At 41.3% G+C, this 26,741-nt stretch overlaps 1 protein-coding gene across 1 annotated transcript in view; it reads left to right on the plus strand.

Moving 5' to 3' along the window:
* The window catches only part of NCKAP5 (NCK associated protein 5), a 474,734-nt gene that overhangs the window by 268,323 nt on the left and 179,670 nt on the right, over positions 1–26,741 (plus strand). Inside the window, exon 6 of the mRNA XM_054043941.1 lies at positions 17,949–18,098. Coding sequence (XP_053899916.1) covers positions 17,949–18,098 — 150 coding nt within the window. The remainder of the gene's footprint in view (positions 1–17,948; positions 18,099–26,741) is intronic.

Raw genomic sequence — 26,741 nt, forward strand, 5'->3', positions numbered from 1 at the left:
ATATTTTCAGAGGTGGTAGAACCCTGTATAAAGCTGCAAAAATTCATCTGACTTGCGTAGTAGGTGTGCTTTGTCACTTGAAGAGGGGATATAGGGAAGGTGAGCGTCCCTCTGAACAGAGAGTCCTAAGGGGCTAGAACAGAGTTGTTTCTGGAGAGAAAAACTGAGGGAGAACCAAGTTGAGGGAGGAAGCTTATATTGTGGTTTATGATTTATTAGAATTTTACTTTACCCAAGAAGAGCATGAGATTTGAGCTAACTGAGGGTCTTTACATTCTGTTGAGGATGTTGAGATATATTCTGCGCATTTACACTGACATTCTGAAAATTCACTTACTTAAATATTTAATAAAGACAGTCCCAATTATTCTAAAAGTTGCATTTCCTTGGTCAGACAGAGAAGGCCTCAGTGCGTATTCATACCTTTACTAACAATCCTACAAGAAATAAAATATTGAAACATGACCTACTTTGCAGTTCTCCAGATAATGAGACACTTGTGAAAAACAGTGTATAGTTACTTTCATGTCCCCTCTTACAACCAGAGCATGAGGACAGACTAAAATGCAAAGCCAAGTAACAGTCACACTTGATCAGAGGCTTCAGAATCGTAGGCAGTTAAGACTTAATCTAAGGTTATGTATATGTTCAAGTAACTGACATGGAAATCAAGTATCGGGGTAGCCATGTTAGTCTGTATCTACAAAAACAAGGAGTCTGGTGGCACCTTAAAGGCTAACAGATTTATTTGGGCATAAGCTTTCGTGGGTAAAAACCTCACTTCTTCAGATGCATAGAGTGAAAGTTACAGATGCAGGCATTATATACTGGCACATGGAGAGAAGGGAGTTACTTCGCAAGTGGAGAACCAGTGTTGACAGGGCCAATTCAATCAGGGTGGATGTAGTCCACTCCCAATAATAGATGAGGAGGTGTCAATGCCAGGAGAGGAAAAGCTGCTTCTGTAATGAGCCAGCCACTCCCAGTCCCCATTCAAGCCCAGATTAATGGTGTTACATTTGCAAATGAATTTTAGTTCTGCTGTTTCTCTTTGAAGTCTGTTTCTGAAGTTTTTTTGTTCAATGATAGTGACTTTTAAATCTGTAATAGAATGACCAGGGAGATTAACATACAAACTTTTGTATGTTACCAATCCTGATGTCCGATTTGTGTCCATTTATTCTTTTCCGTAGGGACTGTCCGGTTTGGCCAATGTACATGGCAGAGGGGCATTGCTGGCACATGATGGCATATATAACATTAGTAGATGTGCAGGTGAATGAGCCCTTGATGGTGTGACTGATGTGGTTGGGTCTTCTGATGGTGTCGCTAGAGTAGATATGGGGACAGAGTAGGCAGCGAGGTTTGCTACAGGGATTGGTTCCTGGGTTGGTGTTTCTCTGGTGTGGTGTGTAGTTGCTGGTGAGTATTTGCTTCAGGTTGGGGGGTTGTCTGTAAGCGAGGACTACACCGTCTACCGCCAAAAGGCAGTTAGCCATGTGCAGGTGAATGAGCCCTTGATGGTGTGACTGATGTGGTTGGGTCTTCTGATGGTGTCGCTAGAGTAGATATGGGGACAGAGTAGGCAGCGAGGTTTGCTACAGGGATTGGTTCCTGGGTTGGTGTTTCTCTGGTGTGGTGTGTAGTTGCTGGTGAGTATTTGCTTCAGGTTGGGGGGTTGTCTGTAAGCGAGGACTGGCCTGCCTCCCAAGTCTGTGAGAGTGAGGGATCATTTTCCAGGATAGGTTGTAGATCGTGGATAAAGCGCTGGTGAGGTTTTAGCTGGGGGCTGTATGTGATGGCCAGTGGTGTTCTTGGCCAGTGGTTATTGTCCTTGTTGGGCCTGTCCTGTAGTAGGTGATTTCTGGGTACCCGTCTTGCTCTGTCAATCTGTTTCCTCACTTCCCCAGGTGGGTATTGTAGTTTTAAGAATGCTTGATAAAGATCTTGTAGGTGTTAGTCTCTGTCTGAGGGGTTGGAGCAAATTCGGTTGTATCTTAGGGCTTGGCTGTAGACAATGGATCGTGTGATGTGTCTTGGATGGAAGCTGGAGGCATGTAGGTACGTATAGCGGTCAGTAGGTTTTCGGTATAGGGTGGTGTTTATGTGAGCATTACTTATTTGCACTGTAGTGTCCAGGAAGTGGATCTCTTGTGTGGACTGGTCCAGGCTGAGGTTGATGGTGGGGTGGAAATTGTTGTTGAAGTCCAGGTGGAATTCATAATAATCAGTTCTGCATCTTGCCTTAGTTTCCTCAGAAGCCTTGGTATCATGGGGATCAGCGGAAAGGCATGCATCATGTTTGAGGCAGAGGAAGGCATCTGTCAGGAAGCTTGGGCTGGAGCCCCACTGGAATAGAAAGTCTGGCAGTTGTTGTTCTAGTCAAACAGGTGAATCTGGGAATCCCCACTTGCACAAGATATTCTGTAGGACTGAGTCTTTGATAGCCCACTCATGATTGTCTGGGAACTGTCTACTGAGCTGATACACCAGGCATGATTTAATTCAGAATGCACCAATTTCGGAGCCACAAGGCCTCCTGGCAGAGCAGAGATGATCTTGCTCGCCCTGGTCTGTTGACATAATGCTTGGCTGTGGTGTTGTCTGACTATGGATCCCTGGAATAGTGGTAGAAATTCCTTGCATGCCAGGTGGGTGGCTCTGAGCTCTAGAACATTTATGTGGAGACAGACTTCCTGAGAGAACCATAAGCCCTGAAATGGATGGTGATGTAGATGAGCCTGCCATCCCTGAGAGGATGTGTCTGTCACTAGTGTCTTGGTAGGTAGAAGTGCAGAGATGGATACGCCATTGCACACCTGCAGAATGCCTTTCCACCAGTTTAACGAGGAGAAGACTACTTGTGGGACTGTGACGATTATGCCCATGTGGTGTCTCGTGGGTAAATACACTGATTTCAACCACTCTTGTGGTGTAGGTGTGGGTGTAGGTGAAGTCTGGCAAAGTGCATCACATAGGTGCATGAGACCATGTGTCTCAAGAGTCTATGAGGTGTATTTTAACTGATTTCCTTGGTTGGGCTTGAAGTTGGTTGAGAAGGTTCAATATAATTTGTAACCCTTCTTGTGGAAGGTAAACATTCACTCATCTGGAATCTCACACTGTTCCTATGAACTCAGTGCTCTGAGACAGAATCAGTGTGGATTTTTCTCTGTTGATTTTGAGGCTCAGAGTGACAAAGAGTTTTAAGATTATATGAATTGAGATGGTCACCTGTTGGGGTGATCCTCCCTGGATCAGCCAGTAATCAAGTTATGGGTAGACCTGGATTCTCTATGGCATTAGATGAGCTGCCACAAATACCAAGCACTTGGTGTATACCTTCATTGTTGTGGGAAGACCAAATGCTGTTCCCACTAGGAATCTTGTGGGTTGGATTAATAAATGCATGGAAATACGTATCATGCAGGTCAAGAGCTGTGAACCAGTCTTTAGGCACAAATGAGGGAGTTATGAAAGCCAGAGTCACCAGCCTGGACTTGAAATGATAGAGGAATTTTTTGAGATATCAAAGATCCATAATGGGACATCAACACCCTTTCTTCTTTGGGATGAGAACATAATGGGAATAAGCCTCACTTCCCCTGAACTCTAAAGGGACATCCTCTACTGCTGTGAGTTATAAGAGGAAGTGAACCTCTTATTTCAACAGTATCTTATGAGAAGATTCCCTAAAAAGCATGGGCAATGGGGGGAAATGTAGGAAGGAACTGGATAGAAGTGCTTATAATCCTAGGATGGTTCTACTGGGCTCTTGATACTGGAGTCAAACCTGCTGCCTAGCAGAAGACCTGGACCCTGGAGAAGCAGAGGAAGAGGTGGAGGGTCATTGTCTTTGACTTGGGTGAAAGCAGCTGTTGAAATAGATTATAGTGTTGAAAAAAGGCTTTTAAATTTAAAAGTCTAAACCTGCCCCGGAATGAAACAGGATTTTTTTTTAATGCAGTATCTTTGGTCTGAGCTGCCTCTGATTCAAAGGTATTCACCCCAGCTAGGGGTCAGGTCATCCAATTGATCAAAAAATAAACATGTCTCCATCCTTTTTTGTATAGTGTCATATCTATATAAAATTATGGAGTGACATCAAATTATTATGTTTCAGTAACAGAACTCCTGAAATGCTTTGGTTTCAAAGGGAAGCTATGATTAGAAATGGATTGCTGGTAGGGCAATGCAGATACTGAGGGCTTTAAAGGCAATGAAGAAAGCACCTGGTTTTGACTTCTTCTTGGAAACACACCCGAGACAATGGTACAGCATTATAACTTTCATATTTTAAAGGAATATGCACATATTTAAACTGGTTTCATTTATAAGGTCAAGATAGCATGAGGTGTCAGAGACTTCTTTTTATTTCATCCTGACTCTTCACATGTTTGGACTAGGGTCAGGAATGCCATAGGGCCTATATCAGATGATAGAGAAAGATAAAGTCCCAGAATTACTCCTGATGCAGTGACGAGCTGCACCAACCTGGCCGGCTGTTCCACAGAGCAGATTCAAAGTGCCACCTCCTTCTTGAGGAGGATGGGAAGAAAAACTTTGCATTCTGCTGGCAGCTCCACAGGAGATCCCTGGTTTCCCTGGCTAGCTCTGCCCCCTTTTGGAGCTACCCTGGCTCCACTAAGCATTTATAGTATTTATATAATATTTTAACAAGTTTATAAACTATGCTATACATTTCTTGTTTAGCAAAATAGCAGGAAGCGATATATACATCAATTTTTTTTATTTGGCATATTATCATTTTACAGGCTGAACATCCTTATACTGATATTGTCTGTTCTGAAAATAGTTTGTTGCCACTTGCATTACAGATCTATTGTTCAAGACAAAGGAATTTGCAGGATTTTATTTTAAAGGTTGTAATATGAACTAGAACCACTGCCACAAAATTAATCCACATATTTCTTAAAGATAGGGTTACCATACGTCCGGATTTTCCCGGACATGTCCGGCTTTTGGGGGCTCAAATCCCCGTCCGGGGGGAAATCCCCAAAAGCCGGGCATGTCCGGGAAAATCGGGAGGGCTCGGCCGGGGCCTCTTTGGCCGGGGCCGGTGCGGGGCCGGGGTCGCGGGGCCGGGCGCGCGGTGCCGGGCCGAGGTCCAGTGCCGGGCCGGGGGCCAGGCCGGGCCAGGAGCCGGGGGCGTGGTGCCGGGCCGGGGTCCGGGCCGGGCATGCGAGGCCGGGAGCCGGGGTTGCGGGGCCGGGCCCGCGGGGCCGGGGTTGCGGGGCTGGGCCGCTGGGGGGTGCGCCGGGCCGCTGGGGGCCAGCAGTGCTGGGTGGGCCGGGGGTGGTCGGCCGGGGCCGGCACCCCAGGGCCCGAGCCGACCCAGGCTGGAGCCGCTGGGGGGCCAGCCTGGGCCGTGCCTCCTCCCCCCACACTCCCCCTTACCTGCTTCAGGCTTCCCGCGAACGCGGGAAGCAGGGGAGGGGGCGGAGACTTTGGAGAGGGGGCGGAGTTGGGGCGTGGGCGGGGCTGGGGGTGGGGCCGGGGCCCCGTGGAGTGTCCTCCATTTGGAGGCACAAAATATGGTAACCCTACTTAAAGACCAGTCTCAAGGCTAACAATGGTCATCATTCTGACTTTCAACTACAGTTCTCGACCATATTTCTGAAGAAGCGAAATTAGATTTAGATTTCCCCCCTTTCTTAGTTACTGCTTCTGAGATTAAAACAGCAGCCAAGAGATAAGGGAAGAACAAAGATTTATTAACAAGTGAGACAATATTGTGAGTCAGATATCTACAATACAGCCATAAAAATATAACCAAGCTTTCTAAGGCAATTACCAACATCCCAGATTAGAATCAAGGATTTGGATCTGAATTCTCAGCTCATACTTATCACTCTAATTGGGCAGGTTCCAATCAGGATACTGAACTTCCAAATCTGAGAATGTTCAAATTTAGGTTAGGCCCTTTATAGAGCTGAGATCCAGAGTTTGTTTCAGGCCCATCTCTAACCAAAATTATGACACACAACATTTCTATATGCAGGAAAAGTAAATAACTTGTAGTTAGTAAAAGTAAGTAACTAAATTCAGGAAATGTAAAAAATCCTATCCTCTTATCTCTCATAGACAAATACTTATTGTGTTAGCTAGATTTCTATGTATGAGAGATTTTGATCACAACCACTTTCTCCTAATAGCCATCTACCCCTGTAGCCTACCAAAGCCAACAAAGCATCCTTTAGCTCCTGCATCTCTTGGTTAAGACGAATGGAACGCTTAGATCTAGCTAGTCTAGCAAATCTTTGAAGCCATATCACTGATAGATTCCCTCCACGGAATGGTGTTGACAGTTGAGAATCCCATCCAAAAAATACATTCCATGCTTGCATCTCTGGCTGGTTCTACAGCCAACTAAATATTTCCTGGCACCTGCTAAAGAGAACCTCAGTTACAGTACTATACTTGCTTTGTATCTAAATTCTACAAGAAGCATAGTTGGCTCTGGTCTCTGTACCTGCACTGACATTGTCTCCCATGAGAGCTAATATGCTGGCATTCCAAAATACTAGTTAGTGCCTTTCTTGAGCTATGTTCGTTGTAGCTTCTTTGTGGTAATCCCTAGAAAGGGAAGAACAGGCAGAATAAATTGACTGGCATAGCTCTGTGAAGCTTGAGTAAGGATCTTTAACACTTTGGTGTTTCTGAACACAAACAATGAGATTCATGGCAGGGAAACTTTTTACCTTAAAGTTCTTTAATTGATCAAAATAAGCATTTTGACCTCCTTTATCTGGGCAGTGAGAATACAATCTTTATTTGTTTTAAATAGGGCCAAATTCTGCCAAAGTAAATCTGGAGTAATTGCATTGACTTCACGGCAGTTTCTTCAAATTTACCCCAAATTTAAATCAGAGCAGAATTTGGCTCATCTTGCTTCAGTTAACTGTAGATATTTTGATACTCACAAATTCCTACAGCCACTTTAAATGCTGTGTTCCTTTTTAGCTTTAAGATAGGTTACCTTGTGAGAAAAGAAAATTGCTTTAGTTTTGCAATACTGTAATGAACCATTTTATAACAGATTACAAATGTATATCAGAAAATGCAGTGGATATTATGCACATATACATGCATGCAACATCAGTAGGAGCCACAGAATGCAATTTGTCCCTTAGTATAATTTTACCGTGCAAATTCCATAGCCATAGAATGAATTTGAAATTTTCCATTTTATCACACACTACGCATGTCACTGTAACACCAGGTGCCACATGCCACTCCCTTAGTGCTCTGCCAGCTTGTCTCAGTCCTGTATTGAAAGGGTCACCAAAGCTGAAAGTGTCATTCCGTTCCCTTGTCTATGCAGTCCTTGATATCAATGCAGACAACAAAAGTCCTAGATACAATGGAGGTGTTTGCAATGTAGATATCTGTTTACTATGGACTGGATGAGACCAACGGCAACTCATTTCTTATGGGTCACCGGACAGCTATTCTACTTGTTGGTCATTACAGATTACATTTCAACTGCTGACCTAGTGGCAAAAGACTCCATATTCCATTATCCATCTAATAAGCTATTTGCTCTGCTTTCGCCATTTAATTAGGATTAGTCTTAAGTTTTTCTCCATTTTTTCATTTCACTATGCAGTTTCCCTTTACTTTACATGCCTTCTAAATCTGAACTTTTTCAAAAGAAATAAATGTTTGCTGATAGATGGAACAGGCAATAAAAGCATCATCAGAAAATTTATTAATGTAACTCTGCAGAACTGTTCAATAAGGATGATAGCCTGCAACATTTAGGAGTATTTTGAGTGAAGAATAATGTGGAGTAGATTTAGATTGATATGCGAGTGGTCGTGGGTTCATATTAGAGACATAAAGAAAACACTTTGTTCTCTTATCCATCATACACATTTAATCTAGGGGATTTTACTGCTCACTCTGTTCACTTTGTAAGTCAAATCCAGAGATGAAAAAGAGGAATTTTATATGTTTTGCCTGACAGCAGTAATGTTAAACTATGAACAATTTGGGATGTTTCTGCTTCTGATTTATGCGAATCCTTTTTTTTTTTTCGTTCAAATTCGGTCAGCTCGTACTGAACAAAAGATGTTAGCTATACAAGAAAACATTATTATTGCATTTGCTAATGTGCTGTCTAAAGCAATGATTTATTCTACTACACCCCACTGCCACCAGAAAATAAAACAAGTGAATAAATGTATTTCAAATCAAGAAAAAACTATAGGAGTCCTTGTGGCACCTTAGAGACTAACAAATTTATTTGGGCATAAGATTTCATGGGCTAAAACCCACTTCATCAGATGCATGGAGTGGAAAATACAGTAGGCAGGTATAACTACACAGCACATGAAAAGATGGGAGTTGCCTTACCAAGTGGAGGGGTCAGTGCTAACGAGCCTATTCAATTAAGGTGGAAGTAGCCTATTCTCAACAGTTGACAAGAAGGGGTGAATACCAAGGGGAAAATCACTTTTGTAGTGCTAATGAGGCCAATGCAATCAAGGTGGCCCATTTCAAACAGTTGATAAGAAGGTGTGAGTATTAGCAGAGGGAAATTAGTTTTTGTAGTGACCCATCCATCCCCAGTCTTTATTCAGGCCTAATTTGATGGTGTCCAGCTTGCAAATTAATTATATCTGTCAATCTGTCAAACTACAATACCCACCTGGTGAAGTGAAAAAACAGATTGACAGAGACATAAGGGTACCCAGAAGTCACCTACCACAGGACAGGCCCAACAAAGAAAGTAACAGAACGCCACTAGCCATCACCTACAGCCCCCAACTAAAACCTCTCCAGAGCATCATCAAAGAACAAGGATCTACAACCTATCCTGAAGGACGACCCCTCACTCTCACAGACCTTGGGAGACAGGCCGGTCCTTGCTTACAGACAGCCCCCGAATCTGAAGCAAATACTCACCAGCAACTACACACCACACAACATAAACACTAACCCAGGAACCAATCCCTGCAACAAACCCCATTGCCAAATCTGTCCGCATATCTATTCAAGGGACACCATCATAGGACCTAACCACATCAGCCACACCATCAGGGGCTCGTTCACCTACACATCTACCAATGTGATATATGCCATCATGTGCCAGCAATGCTCCTCTGCCATGTACATTGGCCAAACCGGACAGGCTCTACACAAGAGACTAAACTGACAAAAATCAGACATCAAGAATTATAACATTCAAAAACCAGTAGGAGAACACTTCAGTCTCCCTGGACACTCAATAACGGACTTAACAGTGTCAATTCTTCAAAAAAAAAAAAAAAAAACTTCAAAAACAGACTCCACTGAGAAACTGCAAAACTGGAGTAAGTTCTGCACTTGGTAAGGCAACTCCCATCTTTTCATGTGTTGTGTATTTATACCTGCCTATTGTATTTTCCGCTCCATGTATCTGATGAAGTGGGTTTTAGCCCACGAAAGCTTATGCCCAAATACATTTGTTAGTCTCTAATGTGCCAAAAGGACTCCTCGTTGTTTTTGCTGATACAGACTAACATGGCTACCACTCTGAAACCTATAGGAGGCATGTGTTGGTTTCAAAGCTGATAGCTAATTTATACTGGACCTCTCGTTTTCTCTTGTTATACTTATTTTGCATTCTAAATTGATTGCTTAGTTACTTTTGCTTAGTACAGTAAGCTGTCCAGACCTGGATCACAGACCTTAATAGCCTGAAAGGATTCCCATTAACAAATAAAGAGTCTAAAAAAATTCCACTTAGAAAGCAGAAAAGTTAATGTCACTAGGACCTCATCATCTGCCCTTCTAAGGCTTGGTCTACACTACCCCCCCCCAATTCGAACTAAGGTACGCAACTTCAGCTACGTGAATAACGTAGCTGAAGTCGAAGTACCTTAGTTCGAACTTACCTTGGTCCACACGCGGCAGGCAGGCTCCCCCGTCGACTCCGCGGTACTCCTCTCGCCGAGCTGGAGTACCGCAGTCGACGGCGAGCACTTCCGGGTTCGACTTATCGCGTCCAGACTAGACGCGATAAGTCGAACCCAGAACTTCGATTTCCAGCCGTCGAACTACCTGGTAAGTGTAGCCAAGGCCTAAAAAGCCATCTCAATGGAGGTACTGCTTTAATTCACCAGATCCTCACTGTCATGAGGGTTGGACTTAGTATATAAATGCCTTGATTCACTTCAGGTCCTGTTGGGTGTAATAGATAACAAAAAATACATGAGGTTGCTATTAAAATTCAAAAGGCAGATTTAAGAGTGACTGAGCTAGAAAGTGTTGTAGCAAGCTAGGATGAAAGAATCTCATCCTATGATTAGGACAATAAGATCCTGGGGAAAAATTGGATGCCACTGAGAATGAGATGAGATTGTTGAATCCTCAAGCTTGTTGTAATTTCTAAGCAAATATCATTGGGAGCATTTGCTGCCTTTTTTCAACTTGTCTAGTCAAATTACTTGAGTGAGTTGTGCACAGCCCTGGATTGTCTGTCTTATGGCAGCATGAAGACTTCCTGTGAAGAAACTCCATGTACATTCACTATCCATATCTGCAGCCTGAACATTCTTCTTCCATGTCACGCACTCAAGATGAGGGATAGTGCTGAACACTAGGAGGTCTGCAGACAAAATAGCATTTAATGTACTTTGTATAGGAATATATCAAGACTGTATAGAGACATTGCAAGAAACAACTTTCAGAATTTATTATTCCATCAGTTATCATGTATATTGTTTTGTAAATTGAAATGTAGAGAGTACTGAGGTCAAGTTTATGCATTTAGAATAGCAGAGAAGGCTCAAGGAGAGTTGAACCTATGGAAGCCTCAGAGGCATCTCCGTGCATTTTGATAGCTTCCAGAGAAGAAGTTTGCAGTTTAACTAATTGGGGGCAGATACCCACTAGGAGCTAGTATTAATGTTACTTTACAATATATACACTTTTGCTGACTATGCATTGATAAATATGGGATGGAGGTTTGTTCGTTTGTTTGTTTTTTAATTGGAGCTATGTGTATGAATGATTATAATATAGCAGAGGTACTTTTCTGCCTCACAAATAACATTAAAGTTATCCCATGCCATGTGCTTTTTGTCTGTTTCATTCCTGGGTTAGATACATTTCTAAAGCACTATTCCCACATCAGATCTCTGCTTAGTATGAGTTTACATCAGTGATCAATCTATTTTTAACAAAGTCCAGTGACTTAAAAATTAAAGAAACTATAACCAAAAAAGTAGAAGCTGACATTTCATAGTCCAACATCTGAAGCTGATATAAGGACATGGTCTGCATCTGCAGGAGCCTCACTATGTCTGAAAATGGAACTGCTCTGGTTTTCCACATAAGTGCATTTTAAGCACAATCTGGCTGTGATAAACATGGAAGTAAGCTCCAACTTCTGTGAGTGAGAGTGTAATTTTTCTAATGATTCCTTATTAGTAGCCAGAACAATAAGTACCAGGAATGGAGTATTGTTTTTTCTTTGTTATGTGTTTCTTAATTTTGCCTGTTGGGAGGAGGTGAGACATCTATCTAGTAAGCTGGTTTTCCTCAGCATGTGTGCTAGCAAAATTAGTATCTGTAGTACCTGCAGCAGCCAACAATGGTGCAGCAAGTATAGACAGGGCTCTGGCATTTTTGCCACTTAAGCAGATTTACATGATTGAGTTTTTAAAACACCCGAGGCTGTCTGTCCTAGCACTTACAGCATTGCTAGTACTGGGGTAGCTATAAAACAGGTACTTTTTTAGTGCAGTCGGGGCCAAAAGTGGGTCACATCATCATCAACTGCTAATAAAGAAATCAGCCACTCCAGTTACACAAACAGCCTTGACCCCCTTTAAGTCACCTTTTTGTTTTAGACAGGTCTCTGTCACAAGACACTCTGATAGCATGTAGGTTACTGCTAACAGCTCTTATTCTGGAATGTACTCTGATGTTAATGGTTCTTCATATGCTTCAGGCGGCTTAATGTTAAGACAGGCAAGTGCTCTATTTATTAATGCCTGACAGCTGATCAATGACACTAATGGATTGTGTTCTGTTAACAGACAAAAAGATTCCCAGTCAGTGCAAGTGACTCCTAGGTTGTAAACTGCCAAATTAGGTCATAAGATCCCAAATTGGATTTTAAGCTCCATGGAGTAGGGACCATTTCATGGCATATATTTGTAGGGTGACCAGATAGCAAATATGAAAAATTGGGACAGGGTGGGGAGTAATAGGCACCTATATAAGACAAAGCTCCAAATATTGGGGCTGTCCCTATAAAATTGAGACACCTGGTCACCCTATATGTTTGTACACCACCTGGTACAGTGGAGCCCCAGTTCTATTAGGCATTATTGTAATATAAATAACAGCAGAAAAATCAAGCCTTTGTTTCCTTGCCAGGCATTCTTTTTCAACCTGGACATATTTCTTCTCAGGCTTCATGGGAGCTGAACACTACTGTCACCTGTGGATACTTCAGAGCCTCTTGAGGCTGTTCTTAACTGAATTTGCTACTTTGTGTCTTCTAACCATTCACTCTTTTTGTTTAATGTTTTGAAATGTCTTTGTAATTAAATGAAATATTTTAATAGTAACTTGATTTTTTTCCAAATGTTTTTCATGAAATTGTATAATTCCTAGATGTGGTCAGATTTCTTTTCCAGTGCCATACCAAAAAGGAAGTGTGGCCTTTTGAAAATGTCCCTCATGTTTCCCTCTATAGATATTGTTACTGTACTGTTGTTTTATTTATAATTATGATTGTGAATGCCTCCTTGTTAATGAGAATATTCTCATAGAACTGGGGGGTGGGGATGCTAGGGAGGACAGTGGCTTTTCACCATAATGAAAATAATGGAATTTCAGCAAGATTTCATCCAATGTCAGTTTGTCGTTTTCATCTCAATGTATTGGTGGAGAGGGGAAATTGAATTGCTCCTTCTTAGTTCATCTTTTTGAAATTCAACTTTCTGACAAATCTCATTGAGGTTGTTGCATTGTGAAGTTTCATAGATCAGTGTCTTCAGTGATTTATATCTTCACATTAATTTGAGAACTCTTACCATTTCGAGGCTGCACTGGGTCTATCTGCAACTGTTGGCTCTATTGGCAATAGGAATTAGAATCTCAGGGTTGGAAGGGACCTCAGGAGGTCATCTAGTCCAAACCCCTGCTCAAAGCAGAACAAATCCCCAAGTTTTGCCCCAGATCCCTAAATGGCCCCCTCAAGGATTGAGCTCACAACGCTGGGTTTAGTAGGCTAATGCTCAAACCACTGAGCTATCCCTCCCCCAGGTATTAGACCAAAAGATGCATCATCAGTGTACTACTTATGTCTTTTATAGAACATTTTGTATATGTAGAGATAATAGGCCAGATCATTAACTATTTTAAATCTGTATAGCCTCATTGACTTCAATGGAGCTACATAGATTTACACCCGCTTGAGAATCTGATCCAGTGGGCCAATCCTCTCATTGAACTCAATGGCTAAATTCCCATTGACTTCAGTGGGAGCAGGAGACCCAGTTTCTTTATAATGGGATTTGATCTTTGACTATATTCTGTTTAGCATGTATATATTGTTATAGGGTAACATTATTAAGCATCTTTGTTTGAAGTATCATTTTTGAGCAAACAATGCTCAAATATGTATTTCTATTTTAGTTGACAGTGTGAATTTTCGGTAATGCAACCTTGTCTCCCAAGGACATCAAATTTTGTAATTCAAAGAAGAGCGAGAAGTCATTTCTTTGTTCTAAGCATTGTATTAGATAAAGTCATTGATTTCTGCAATTTACTTTGATAGGAATCACATTGTTCCCACCTCTGTGGTGAAGTGTCTGGGGTCATGCTTTCCTACACACTCTCCTTTAACAAGCTTATGAAGTTGGCAGTTAGGATGCCCTTGTATGGGTGTTAAGATGTCCTTCCATTACTAGGCTTCATTCATTTGTGTTGTATTTTTGTCTTTAAAAGAGTCATTCATGCTGGCATTGCATCAAAGATGAGTCATTATAACAAACTGTTCTCTGAATTGGTTGATAAAGTTTTACATGGATTTCCTGATTCAGGACAACTTGAAAAGGGAAAATGGTTTGAATGTATTGTTCAAGCCATTAAATCATTACAGAGCATGTGCTATATATTAGAAATAAGAAAGCACCTCTCAAAGTATAGGCTGATACACAATACCTGTAAGTCAGGTATCAGAGGGGTAGCCATGTTAGTCTGAATCTGTAAAAAGCAACAGGGGGTCCTGTGGCACCTTTAAGACTAACAGAAGTATTGGAGCATAAGCTTTCGTGGGTGAATGCCCACTTCATCAGACGCAATAGACATTTCCAGAGGCAGGTATAAATCAATATGGAGATAACGAGGTTAGTTCAATCAGGGAGGGTGAGGTGCTCTGCTAGCAGTTGAGGTGTGAACACCAAGGGAGGAGAAACTGTTTCTGTAGTTGGATAGCCATTCACAGTCTTTGTTTAATCCTGATCTGATGGTGTCAAATTTGCAAATGAACTGGAGCTCAGCAGTTTCTCTTTGGAGTCTGGTCCTGAAGTTTTTTTGCTGTAAGATGGCTACCTTTACATCTGCTATTGTGTGGCCAGGGAGATTGAAGTGTTCTCCTACAGGTTTTTGTGTATTGCCATTCCTGATATCTGACTTGTGTCCATTTATCCTCTTGCGTAGTGACTGTCCAGTTTGGCCAATGTACATAGCAGAGGGGCATTGCTGGCATATGATGGCATATATAACATTGGTGGACGTGCAGGTGAATGAGACGGTGATGTTGTATACCTGTAAGTGTTGTGATAAACTCAGGACAGACAGCTGCGGGGGGGAGGGGGGGTTTGAAAACAGTCCCAGAAGGGTAAAAGGCCCTCCTCCCAATCAGGATCAGTTGAGAGAGAGTTACCTGAGGACAATTAGGATCAGCTGATTCCAACTAAGGGCTGCCTGAGACCTTTTTAAACCTTCCCCTGTTGGGGGGGGGGGGAGTCAAGCTGCCAGTAGGCGAGGAGCAGCAAGATGGCAAGCTCACCAGGAGTAGAGGCTGCATTCCCTTCCATAAGGGAGGAAAACAAGCCTAAAAGACTGAGAGAAGGAGTGGACTGCCCCTGTGCAGCCAGGAGGGACTGTTTTACCCCAAGCCCGTCTCGCCAAGGCTAAAAACAGCTGAGGCTGGTGAGACCGAAAAGGTGCCTTGCCACAGTGTGCACATATATGCAGATGTATATCAGAACAATCCTGAAGTGCACATTACATATCCAAGTGATTTAATATATCTATCTAGATTTTTGTAAGGTCACCCATCCCCATGTTACCTTTTCATAGTTGTCCTTCTTTTCTTCCCATTTCCCATTCCTATCCCCACCATTGTTACTTCCACTCTTCGCTTCATATACACAATTAAATCGTAAGCTCTTCAGGGTAGGGACAATGTATATTTTATTGTCTGTGTTCAGGGTGGAATCTACAAAGCAACTTAGGTGTCTAGATAGAAGTTAGGACCTTAACTTCTACTGATTTCAGTGACTGATTTCAGTAGAAGTAGAAGGAGGCTACATTGATTTGTGGAGTCCACCATAAATGTCTTATGAATAGTAACATTGTGTGTGTGTCTGTTTTTCCTTATTCCTTTGCTCCTTTTGCACAATATCTCACATTCGGTATAATTTTCCTTTGGATTTGTTTCTCTCAGTTCATTTTTGCCATCCTCTTGTCTCTAATTGTAGAATGAGATCCATAACTTACTGAGTTAGTACAGTTCAACATTCAAACTCGTGTTTTCTACAGGTCTCTTGTGAAACTCACCAGCCTTAATCATTTAACAAAAACAACATTTAAACACAATAACATTTCTGAGTCACCCACTGATACTTCCACTCTCAGTAAAATGTATGGTTTCAGAGTAGCAGCCATGTTAGCCTGTATCCGCAAAGAGAACAGGAGTACTTGTGGCACCTTAGAGACTAACAAATTTATTAGAGCATAAGCTTTCGTGGACTACAGCCCACTTCTTCAGATGCATATAGAAGTGGGCTGTAGTCCACGAAAGCTTATGCTCTAATAAATTTGTTAGTCTCTAAGGTGCACAAGTACTCCTGTTCTTTTTTTAGTAAAATGTATGTGTGCCTCATTTTATTCATCTGGTTAGGTGCTAATCCTCAAAATGCTTCTGCATATGCATATGTAACCCACATACCTCCTGGGCGTGGTGGGCACTGAGACCACTTAGAAAGAGAGATTAATGAGTCTGCGCTACAGCCTTAGCTAATAGTCATATATATGGCTTTTAGATCATGCAGTAGAGGCTCATGCATTAAGATCCAGAGGTCCCAGGTTTGATCCCACCCGCCAACGACCAGGGTCTGTTGGTGTTACATATACATTTAACACATGTGAACAATCCCAGTAATCTCAATTTGTGTGTAAAGTTATACATGTGGAGAAGTCTTAGGGGGCCTTAGATTTTAAATTTCTTGAGGTGATAGTCCTTGTCCTCTGTTTCTTCTTTACATCATAGAGTACACTATTTACTCTCAACAAGCAATTAGTGCCAATTGTGGTCTTGCCTACATGGCTGCAGAGGGGCCCGATGGGGAGAAAAGTCCCCCCCATCCCTGCATACTCCTCCATGGCTTGTCCACATTTCTGCTACATATATTTGGAGAAGCAGGGCCACATTCCTAGTATTCTCTTACATCTGCCTTCCTCCACCATGCAGTTGGGCAGATTAAGTTGATAGGGTCATGGAATCTGCTAGTGGTAAAGATCGGTATCCAATTCCTACTCCCCGGGAACCGAGTGGAAGAGCAGGAGAGGAACTGAAGCACAGTTCCTTCCCTACGTTGCTCCTAGGGCTGCTCAGCTACATGCTAACCCTTTCTCTAGGCTAGAAGTAATCAGCAATCTAGCCCTAAATAATGATGATGCTGTTCAGCAGGGCTTGAAATTAAGCAAAAATGAGTCCGCCTATCGCAAACTATAACCCCAAAACACACATATCAAGTAAAGTTAATTGAATGCAAAATTTCTGGATTATGAGCAAACTTTTTAAAAGTGCCTATGTTACTTCGGAGCCTAAGTCTCATTTATTTTCAAAAGACACACTTGAAAACTTCCTGTTACTTTGGTTATCTCCAGTTATACATTAGTTTATATCCTGTGCTGAAATCAATATCCAAGTAGTAGTCAAGTAATAGATTCTGAGCCCACTAAATGATAGTTCATGAATAAGCGCTAGATGAAGAAGGATACCATATATTAAGTTGGTTGTCCCTAGGTAAACTGTCTTTGTATGTCAGTGGCAGAGCACTTGTATTGGAGCAATTGTATAAAGTTCTTGTTGCAACAACTTTTAAAGAAAATGCAAAAGTTGTTTTGTTAATGATAATCTAGGTCTCTAACCTGCAAAAAGACAGACTCTTACACCTGCACAGAGTCCCATTAAATTCACTGGGAATTCAGGTAGGGTATAAAGGTTCACCCATGCACACCCTTTTGCAGGACTGAGGCCATAATGCGTTCAGCAGAATCTTCATGAGTACTGTGATCACAAACAAGGTACAAGTTCTTTTTTTGCATGTGCAAAGGAAATTCCTATGTTGTTTGCAATGCTGTTGTAGCCGTGTTGGTCCCAGAATATTAGAGTGACAAGGTGGGTGAGCTAATATCTTTTATTGGACCAACTTCTTTTGGTGAAAGATACAAGCTTTTGAGCTACATAGAGCTCTTCTTCAGGTCTTCTGTGAAAAGGTAGCTTTTGAGAAGACCTGAAGACGAGCTCTCTGTAGGTCGCAAGCCTGTCTCTTTCACCAACAGAAGTTGGTCCAATAAAAGATACTACTTCACCCACATTGTCTCTCAAAGGAGATTCCTAGGCATTTACTCTTACATAATTAATTTCATCTACTCTTGTGTGTAATGAAAAAAAATCTTAATCTTTTTAGGAAAAACTGTCAGAAGAGGACAGAAAATGCAAAGAAACTATGGAACACATTCATATTGCAGTAGATGAAGATTCAAGAAGTGAAAGTAGCAGTACTGAAGAAGAGAAAGAAAAGACAAAATTGCTATTAGAACGATTGAAAGCTCTGGAGGTAAGAAATAAAATAACTTTACACATAAAATATACCACTTCTTATAGTGGTACTGAATCAATGTGGTATAAATCCAGTCTTTCTCAGTTCACTTAGACTCATGTAACAGTATTTTTTTATCATGATTCATTTATCAAGGATGAGCAAAAAGTTCCATCTTGGAACTACTGTCTCTAATGTCAAGGATCATATATCCTTAAAAAGTACTTCATAAATAATTTTAATTCAGTTCAAGCTATAGGCTCAATCAAACCCGTTGACACTATCCAATAAGAAAACTTGTGTCATTCTGACTTTTTTTCAAGTGTTAATTTTTTAAATTGTGTGTCGCATACATGATTTAATAACCATCATAAAAATAGCATTCCTTCACTCTGGTGTTTGCTGCTGAAGTTGCAATATTTGGAGTACTTATTGTTGAAAACCTCACAGTCCTTACCAAACCCCCCAAGGAGAATGTACCTGAGTAAGTGCACTGAGTTCAATGTGCATGTACTTAAGCATGATGTAATAACCTCAAGGTTCGGAACCAAGGTCTGGACCAACATAGAATCAAATTCTGAAGTTCTTATTCAGTGCTCAATTCATTGTAGTCTGTTCAGGTTCTTATACAGTGGTTCAGCAGTACAGTATACAAATGCTTTCTAGTGATCTCAGCAGGAGTTTTGCCTGAGATTGAGAAAAACAAGGACTAAAGAGTCAGTCACTGGGGCTATAGATTTCTGGTTTAAGCAAACAGGAAAATTCTCCTTCTGCTTCATAATCCACATAACATTCTCACTTGATTTATACTCCAATTCAATTAAAAATCAAGTTCAATATTAGTGTCCTGGAAGATTTTGTAAAACAAAAATAAAACAAAAAGTGGTAGGTGTGTTCAGATCTAAGTACAAAGCACAGGCCTCACCTAAAATTATACAAGGTCTTTATAATTATGTCTGTAAATATATTTTCCCTTTAAAGACCCACACAAATATCACTGAAATGAACATATTAAATGTTAATTCTCACTAATCCTACATAGAACAATTGCTTCATAATATGTATGCATTTTACCTAGGTCTATAGAACTTGAAATAAACAAAAGCACTTATTTAGTCTTAATTGTATCATTGATGTTGAGTGACTTGAGGTTCCTTGTAAATTTCTTTTTCCAAATATGCATAATTTGAGTTCCCTTGGCCTTGTTTTCAGTCAATCTGCATGACTGTGCAGTCCTTTATGTCCTTTCAGCTGATAAGAAATCATTCAATAAAGTCATAACCTTTTATCAATTATGGCAAACTGCCTAGAAGGAAAAAAAACATAACATTAAGGACAGACAGGATCTGTCTCTGGGAGGTCAGTTAATAGGTTTCCTCACTGATGTCAGCTTTGTGCAGTAGCTTGTAAAAAACCATGTATTAGCAAATGCCAATACTTCAAGAATTAATCTACATAAATAGTCTAATGAGCAGTCAAAGAAGAAAAATGAACTGCAGGGCCAACATTAATTGTGCCCAAAGATAATTAAAACAAAGTGTTGTTAATTGTGTGTTGGTTTAATGTTATATATCCTTGCCCTTGTTTTTTCTTGGAGGGTATAAATTTTTATGTCAAAGGCTGAAAGCTCTTTGGTTTATTAATCAAGAGATACATTTTCTCGGTTATTTGCAATTAGCAGTTCTCATCCTTTAGTATTCTGAGAGTAATTAATCTTAGTATTTCATTAATGTATTAAAAAAACAGAAAATGGGTATTTGACATTACATTCACAGTAAAGTAATTAGCAGGTTCCTTCATCTTGAGTATTCAAATTATTACAATTATCAGACATGATTCATAAAATTAACAAGTCTAATAAAGCACATAGTAAAGTTAGTCCATCATCTGTGCAGTGTTATGCATTAAGATTATGCCTATAAACAAAACTCATGAATATTACCTTTCTCAGGACCACATTGTGCTATCACTAATATTTGCATGGAGGTAACTAACAGCAGGATTCGGCCCACTGTATGGTGACTGATGCAGAGCTGATCGGAATTTTTTTCCCCTGTGGATAGATTTGGAAAAACTGGAACCGGAAAATTTTCAGCCAAAGCCCAAATGTTTTTGGCTGAAAAGTTTGCAATTTTGGCCAAAGTGTATAAGATGAAAATGCAAAATTTTCTGCGGAAAGCAGACTCTTTTAATGAAAAATGTTATTTCATTGGAAACTCAATTTTTCACTGAGACAGTTTTGTTGGAAATTTTTTGACCAGCCTTTGATCAATGGAAGACCATTTGGAGGAGCTGATTCCTTTTTAAAAATTATTTGTTGGCCCAGTGCATAATTTTACCAGTAGTATTTTTTGTGTGTGGGGGGGGAAATGTTACAAGAAAATATTTTCATTATATATTTCTCTCTACAAGCAGTGGATTGCTGGCATTAGCATACATTAATATCAGAAGAAGGCACCAAGAAATAATTTAATATATAGTTAGATGTGACATAGCTTATCATGCAATGGACACATGTCACATTCAGTCAGTGATTTAAAAACCACGGTAAACCCGTATATGTAAACACTGCCATGAGTAATAAGCACACTGCTTATATGCTAGAGAGTATTTCCATTCACCAACTATCCAAAACACTTAATTTTTTTCTCTGATATTTCTCTTTCTAAGTCTTAATACTTACTTTGGTTAAATGAATCACATGTATAACATTTCTGTTAGTAAAGTGTATAAGTTGGGTTGTGTGGAAGTAATATCTCCTGCTTCCTTTGTGAGCAGGATACATTGTTCTAAACAAAACTGCTTGTTACTTATAGTGGAAAATTAGGACTAAGGCGTCAATTCAGGAAAGCACTTGCTTAAGTGGTTAAGCAACATTGGGTTTGCTCAAGGACTCTCCTGAATAGGGATGCATTCCCAAATATAAGGAACATAAAGGACCTCAACACTCATCTCAAATACAATTGGTACTTTAAAATAGCATTATGGCTTAATACAATAGATAGAAATTATAAGTATATGTACACCAGGCAGTAAAATAAGAGTAGATAATTTTGGACACAGTTTGAGATGGGAATTTGCAAGATGCGCCTAGTCTCATCAAACTAATAAAAGCTAAAATAAAGCATCTGATTATAAATAATTTTGTATCACAGACTTGTAATGTCTTTTCAAGCCTTGTGTATCTTCCTAGCTCTATTAGCTCTGGTCTACACTGTTACGCAACTTCAGCTTCATGAATAACGTAGCTGAAGTTGACGTACTTAAATCTACTCGCCGTGATGTCTTCACTCCCCCTTCAACTCTGCCTGCGCCTCTTGCTCCGGTGGAGTACCAGAGTTGACGGGAGAGTGCTCGGCGATTGATTTATCGCGTCTGATGCGATAAATCGACCCCCACTGGATCGATTGCTGCCCGTTGATCCAACGGGTAATGTAGACAAGCCCTTACTTCCTTTGGAAACCACCCTAATCATAACACCACCTCCTAAAAATCCCATTCAAAATTGTTGGCCCAAAGTGGAAATTTTATTTAAAAAGTTGGCAGAAATATAGCATATGTGTGTGATTTAAAAATATTTTCAATATATCAATATTTTCAGAAATATGCTATTTGTATCTGTGTATATATATGTATGTATGTAGTGCCGGGAGCTGGGCTTACCGGTGGCATCACTTAGTAGTTAAGTCATTGGGCCCTCAATTTCCCCCTCCCAGTCTCTGGTGCTTCCTGTCAGCAACTCCTCTAGAACTGGGCTGACCTACCTTTTGGTTGTGTATCAACTCAGTCCTCCAGCAGGGTCACCAATTTAACTTATCCCCCCTTTCGGGGCAGCAGCATTCAACAAATTGTAGAGGGTCCCACATCCTTCTGACAAGAGAGGATCCTCAGTTTATCTCCTGGCCCCTGCAGATGGCTGGTCCTTCCCACGAGGCTTTCAGCATCTCCATCTTCTCCTTATTTCTGGGAGGGGTGGAAGTGACGGATATATCCCTGTATGACGAGGGCATTTGAGAAAGGAGCCTGGACCCTTCCACTACACTGAGCTCTTATTCTGGGCCCTATGCGAGGCAAACGAAGTCAGGCACCAGGGTGTGCCTCAAGACTGCCTCCTTGGACCGCTTCCTACTATCCACCCCCTTCCACAGTCTCAAAGTCCAACTTAATATAGCAAAGGGGGGTGGGGGAAAGGGTAACTGAACCTTCAGCCTGGCTAGAGTCATCTGGTAGTCCCTTCCTCCCCAGCAGAGGCTTTTGTGGTAGCTTTGGTCTGGAGAACTCAGGGTAGATCTGACCTGTTCCCCCATCTGAGTTGTCTGGCTCCCTTTAAAGTCCTTCCTCCAGCTGGAGCATGCTCTGTGGGTTTGGGGAAAGGAGGGGGTGCAGACTTACAGAACTGCTCCTTAACGCTTTCCGTTCTAATGTGGGATTTATACTCCTCATCACTGTCTCTCCCCCACCCCCACATGTTCTTGTAACGAATATTTGACACTGACTTATGAATTCAGCACATATTTTAAGAAGAGATCATTTGCATCAAGAATGTTTTCACATATTTAGCCAAATATACAATTTCAACACCTAAGAGATTCCCAGGGTACACAGAGTCCTTCCTTTCTCTTCCCAGCCCTTCCTCATCATCTTATTGCTGGAGTGTGCTCTCCCTGCACTAAAGACGGTAATATATTTATAATTAATCTAGGGAAGAATTTGAACTAGTAGCAAAAAAAAAAAGGTTTTGCTATATACTAACATCTTTGAAGAACAACATACTAAAGCAGAGGAGTTACCATCTATCAACACCCTAGCCCCAAAGAAGCACACCAATGGGTTATTCAGCTTATATTTTTATGCTACCCATATAGGAAAAAATAATCTTATGTTCTAATTACATAACAGGAAGAGAATTCTTTGTATGCTAATAGTATTTGGAATACTGAACATCACCACAATAGCTGGGAGGCAAGTAATGGGTTTCTGCACGAATGGTCTGCTGCCAAAATGGCAAATATGATGAAGCTAGTACAAACTGATGCTGAACTGAATGTTGCAGAGTATCCATTCTAGAGTAAAAACAGTTATACATTTTATTCTCAAGTAATATGTTGCTAAAAGGGAGGAAATGACTTTAAGAGTGCAGTTGTTTTTAGCACTATTTTTCTCATTAACTGTTGAGTACTTTGCCGAATAAACCACCACACTGAATCTTAGCATAGATGGTTTCTCAGTGAACAATACAGAGCAATTTAGTAAAGTGTTTTTACTGTCAGCCTACTCAAATTTTTTTTCCCCCAGATGAGGTGTTATGATCCCTTTGACAAAGTTTAGTATTCCCTCATTTGCCCTTTTAATGATGATCTTTTTACATCTTTTATCAGTCATAGCAATTCTTTTTCCAGCCTACTGACTGATAAATACTCTTATGCATGGCGGAATATGATGTTTATTATTTTCTAATTGTGTTGGATAATATGAATTTTAAGCACATTTTTATTTTTAATTATTTTAATTTTCTCAGTTGCATGAAGGGGACAGGCAATAATTATTTAATGGCAGTAGATGCTGAGATTCAAAAAGTTAAAGTTTTATTTATTTGTAACAAGCCTAATTTACAGAATTTTACCCATAAAGCCTCCACAGATAGGAGGTTGAAGCTAAAACAAACAAAAATCTCAGGCCTTTTTGTGGGCGGGAGGCTGCATTCCAGGTTGAGTGGAGCAAACCCCCCCCGATAAGGCACATGACAAGGACAGGGGAAGCCACCTCACTGCTGAACAGCTCCAGCCCATGGTAAGCAGACCCCCCTCATTCTCGGCCAGTGAATGAGTGAGCAGGGCCATGACAGCAGGGCAACAGGATCCTGTGATACCAGATCCTTGAAGGTGATAGGTGTCGGGGAGGCTGCGCTCACTGACTACTTTCAGTGGACATTTTCCCCCTCGCTTTATGTGTCAGGTGAAATTGACATTTACTGACGACTAATGATTTAAATGGAATCCTTCCAACCCTATAAATACCATACATTTTTAATCAAATGAAACAGATGACAAATAACAAATGGTTCAAAATCCATTATACCCCACTCTGTGTCATTGGAATTCATATCAAATTGTGATCTCTTGGATATCAAAACTCCCTTGTGGCATCAGCATTCTTAGTTAGCTGCTCATGAAATCCGCTTAATTTACTCCAGCAGTTATGATCAAACACCTTATAACTCTTACGAAGCAAAAGTAATTCCACTGGTAAATCCATTGTGTATGTGGACTTCTGAAAAAGATAAAAGATTAATGATGTAAGGAGAGTAGTGCAACTCTTTGGTTGGTTTTCATTTTCTTGTCTGATTTCAGCACAAGAGTAATTGGAGATATATTTTTTTAAAGGCAGTCAGGAAAACCTGCGCAACATGGTATATTTTGTACGTGGATCAACCCTCAGTATAGCTACATATTACCCACACTATGTGAAAAAGGTTGAAAAGTCAAACAGAAATTAGGAAATGCCAGAATTAAGGTGGCCTTTGCAACCTTAATTTGACTCCCTTGTGTGTATGCATTAAGATACAGTCTCTAATTATATTATCACATACTATTTATTTCAACAGAACCCCTGACTTCTTCTCCACTGCCTCACTGATTCTAAGGCCTGGTCTACATTGGTGGGGAGGGGGAAGAATCGATCTAAGTTACGCAACTTCAGCTACATGAATAACGTAGCTGAAGTCGATGTACTTAGATCGACTTACTGTGGTGTCTTCCGCTGCCGCTTCCCCGTTGACTCTGCCTGTGCATCTCACCAAGCTGGACTACAGGAGTCGACAGGAGAGCGCTCGTAGATCGATCGCTACCCACCGATCTGGCCGGTAATGAAGACATAACCTTGGTCGGAGTTCCTTTACTTAGGCAGTCCCAGTCATGCACCCTGTTACCTTCCCTAACTCCCAGTCCCAGTTTCCTCTCCCCACCACAGCCTCCAGTCCCCCACCCTCCCTGGCTCACTGATTCTACTTGCCCCACTCTCCTCACGTCCAGCTATTGCCCTCTCCACATTCAAATAAAGCAGCTTCCTTCTCCATGCTTCCTGGGCCTTACTGAAAGCACCGGGGAGAGAGGCTTCCCGCTGTCGGTTCTGGGGCCTGGCCCTGGCTCACAGCATCCCTAAATTGCAACTGCAGGGAAAGTCCTGCTTAGCCCCAAGCTGGACTGTGCCCAGTGTGGATGGAAGTTTGGGGGAATTTAGCTGCAAAGTACCATCAAGTCTTTCCTGAGCATGTACAAACTGTGATTTTCCAAGGACTTCTAACTTGGCCAGATTTGGGTGAAATTTTACCGGGATGACAAAAAGCACATTTCAGCCCAAAAAGTTAAAGTTTGGCAAAGTGAAGAGCAACTGAAAACTAGGTCTTATCATTGCAAGTGTCAGGCAACCTTAATAATAGACAGTGCTAACAACCCCACATAAAATGCTAAAGATCAGCAAAGGATTCTCATTATGTATTACTACTGAATCACTTGAATTACTTGTGAATTTCACTTCTGTGTTCCGTTTAAGCCCTTTGAGGCTTTATTTAGCAAGTATGTCCTCCCTGGCCATGCAGGAATACCAAAAAGCTTGGCCTTCCCATCAAGCAAGAAGTTTCTGTTCCAACTATGCAGCAAGGAAAGGCTTCCCACAGTAGCAGTTCCTGTGCTGTGGGGAACCCTAGGACTTCTTGCTTCTCACAACCTCCCCTGACCAAAGAGCAAGTCCCCCAAAAAGGAGCAGGGGACAGTCTAGTTCATAGCTCTGTCCCCTCTATACCAGCCTGTGGAGTGGAGTGGGGAGAGGTGGGGTGGGGTGATATGTGAATAGAGCAGTTTTTACTCTTCCTGTGCATACAGGGATCACCTGGGAGGGCGCGTTCCAATCTGTCCTCCTGGAATGGTGCAGCCCTTCACTACGCTACACAGGACTCTGGCCCCAATCTAGCCCTAAAAGCAATAGTCATTTTGATTTTAAAAAATTAAATTAACAAATCAGTGATAAATACTGTGTCAGCTTTTGAAGGCTTATTAAAATCTGTCTGATACACAGACATTTATGCATTGTGGAGAATTCAGCATGAAATAATTAGGTCGGACTGTATTAAGTGTTCTAGCCTTTTTTTTTTTTTAAGTTCTCTCATTGCAACTCTCTAAAAACCATTTGCTTTTGATTGAGCAGTCAGGAAGAAAGCAACCTTTCTGTCAAATGGTGTTAGCCTGAGGGAATAAACCAAAGGATGCTGAATGAAAGCACTTTCAAAAAGACAATTTTTTTTTAAAACAGTAAACATAGACTTTATGAAAAGGTTTCTGCAAAATACACAAATCTTTCTGTCTGATGGCCTTCTTTCATGCACTAGGCCAGGGGTCTCAAACTCAAATGACCATGAGGGCTACATGAGGACTAGTACATTGGCCCGAGGGCCGCATTTACTGACACCTCCCCCACGCCGCCCTTGGCCCCGCCCCCACTCCACCCCTTCCATGAGGCAGCACCCCTGCCCAGCCTCTTCCTACCCCTTCCCTGCCCCCATTCCAACCCCTTCCCTGAAATCCCCACCCCAACTCTGTCCCCTCCCTGCCCCCAGGGGTGTGGCAGGGGCTCAGGGCAGGGAATTGGGGTGTGGGGTGCAGGAGG

The sequence above is a fragment of the Malaclemys terrapin genome, chromosome 11 (assembly GCF_027887155.1).
Source record: "Malaclemys terrapin pileata isolate rMalTer1 chromosome 11, rMalTer1.hap1, whole genome shotgun sequence".
NCBI lineage: Eukaryota > Metazoa > Chordata > Testudines > Emydidae > Malaclemys > Malaclemys terrapin.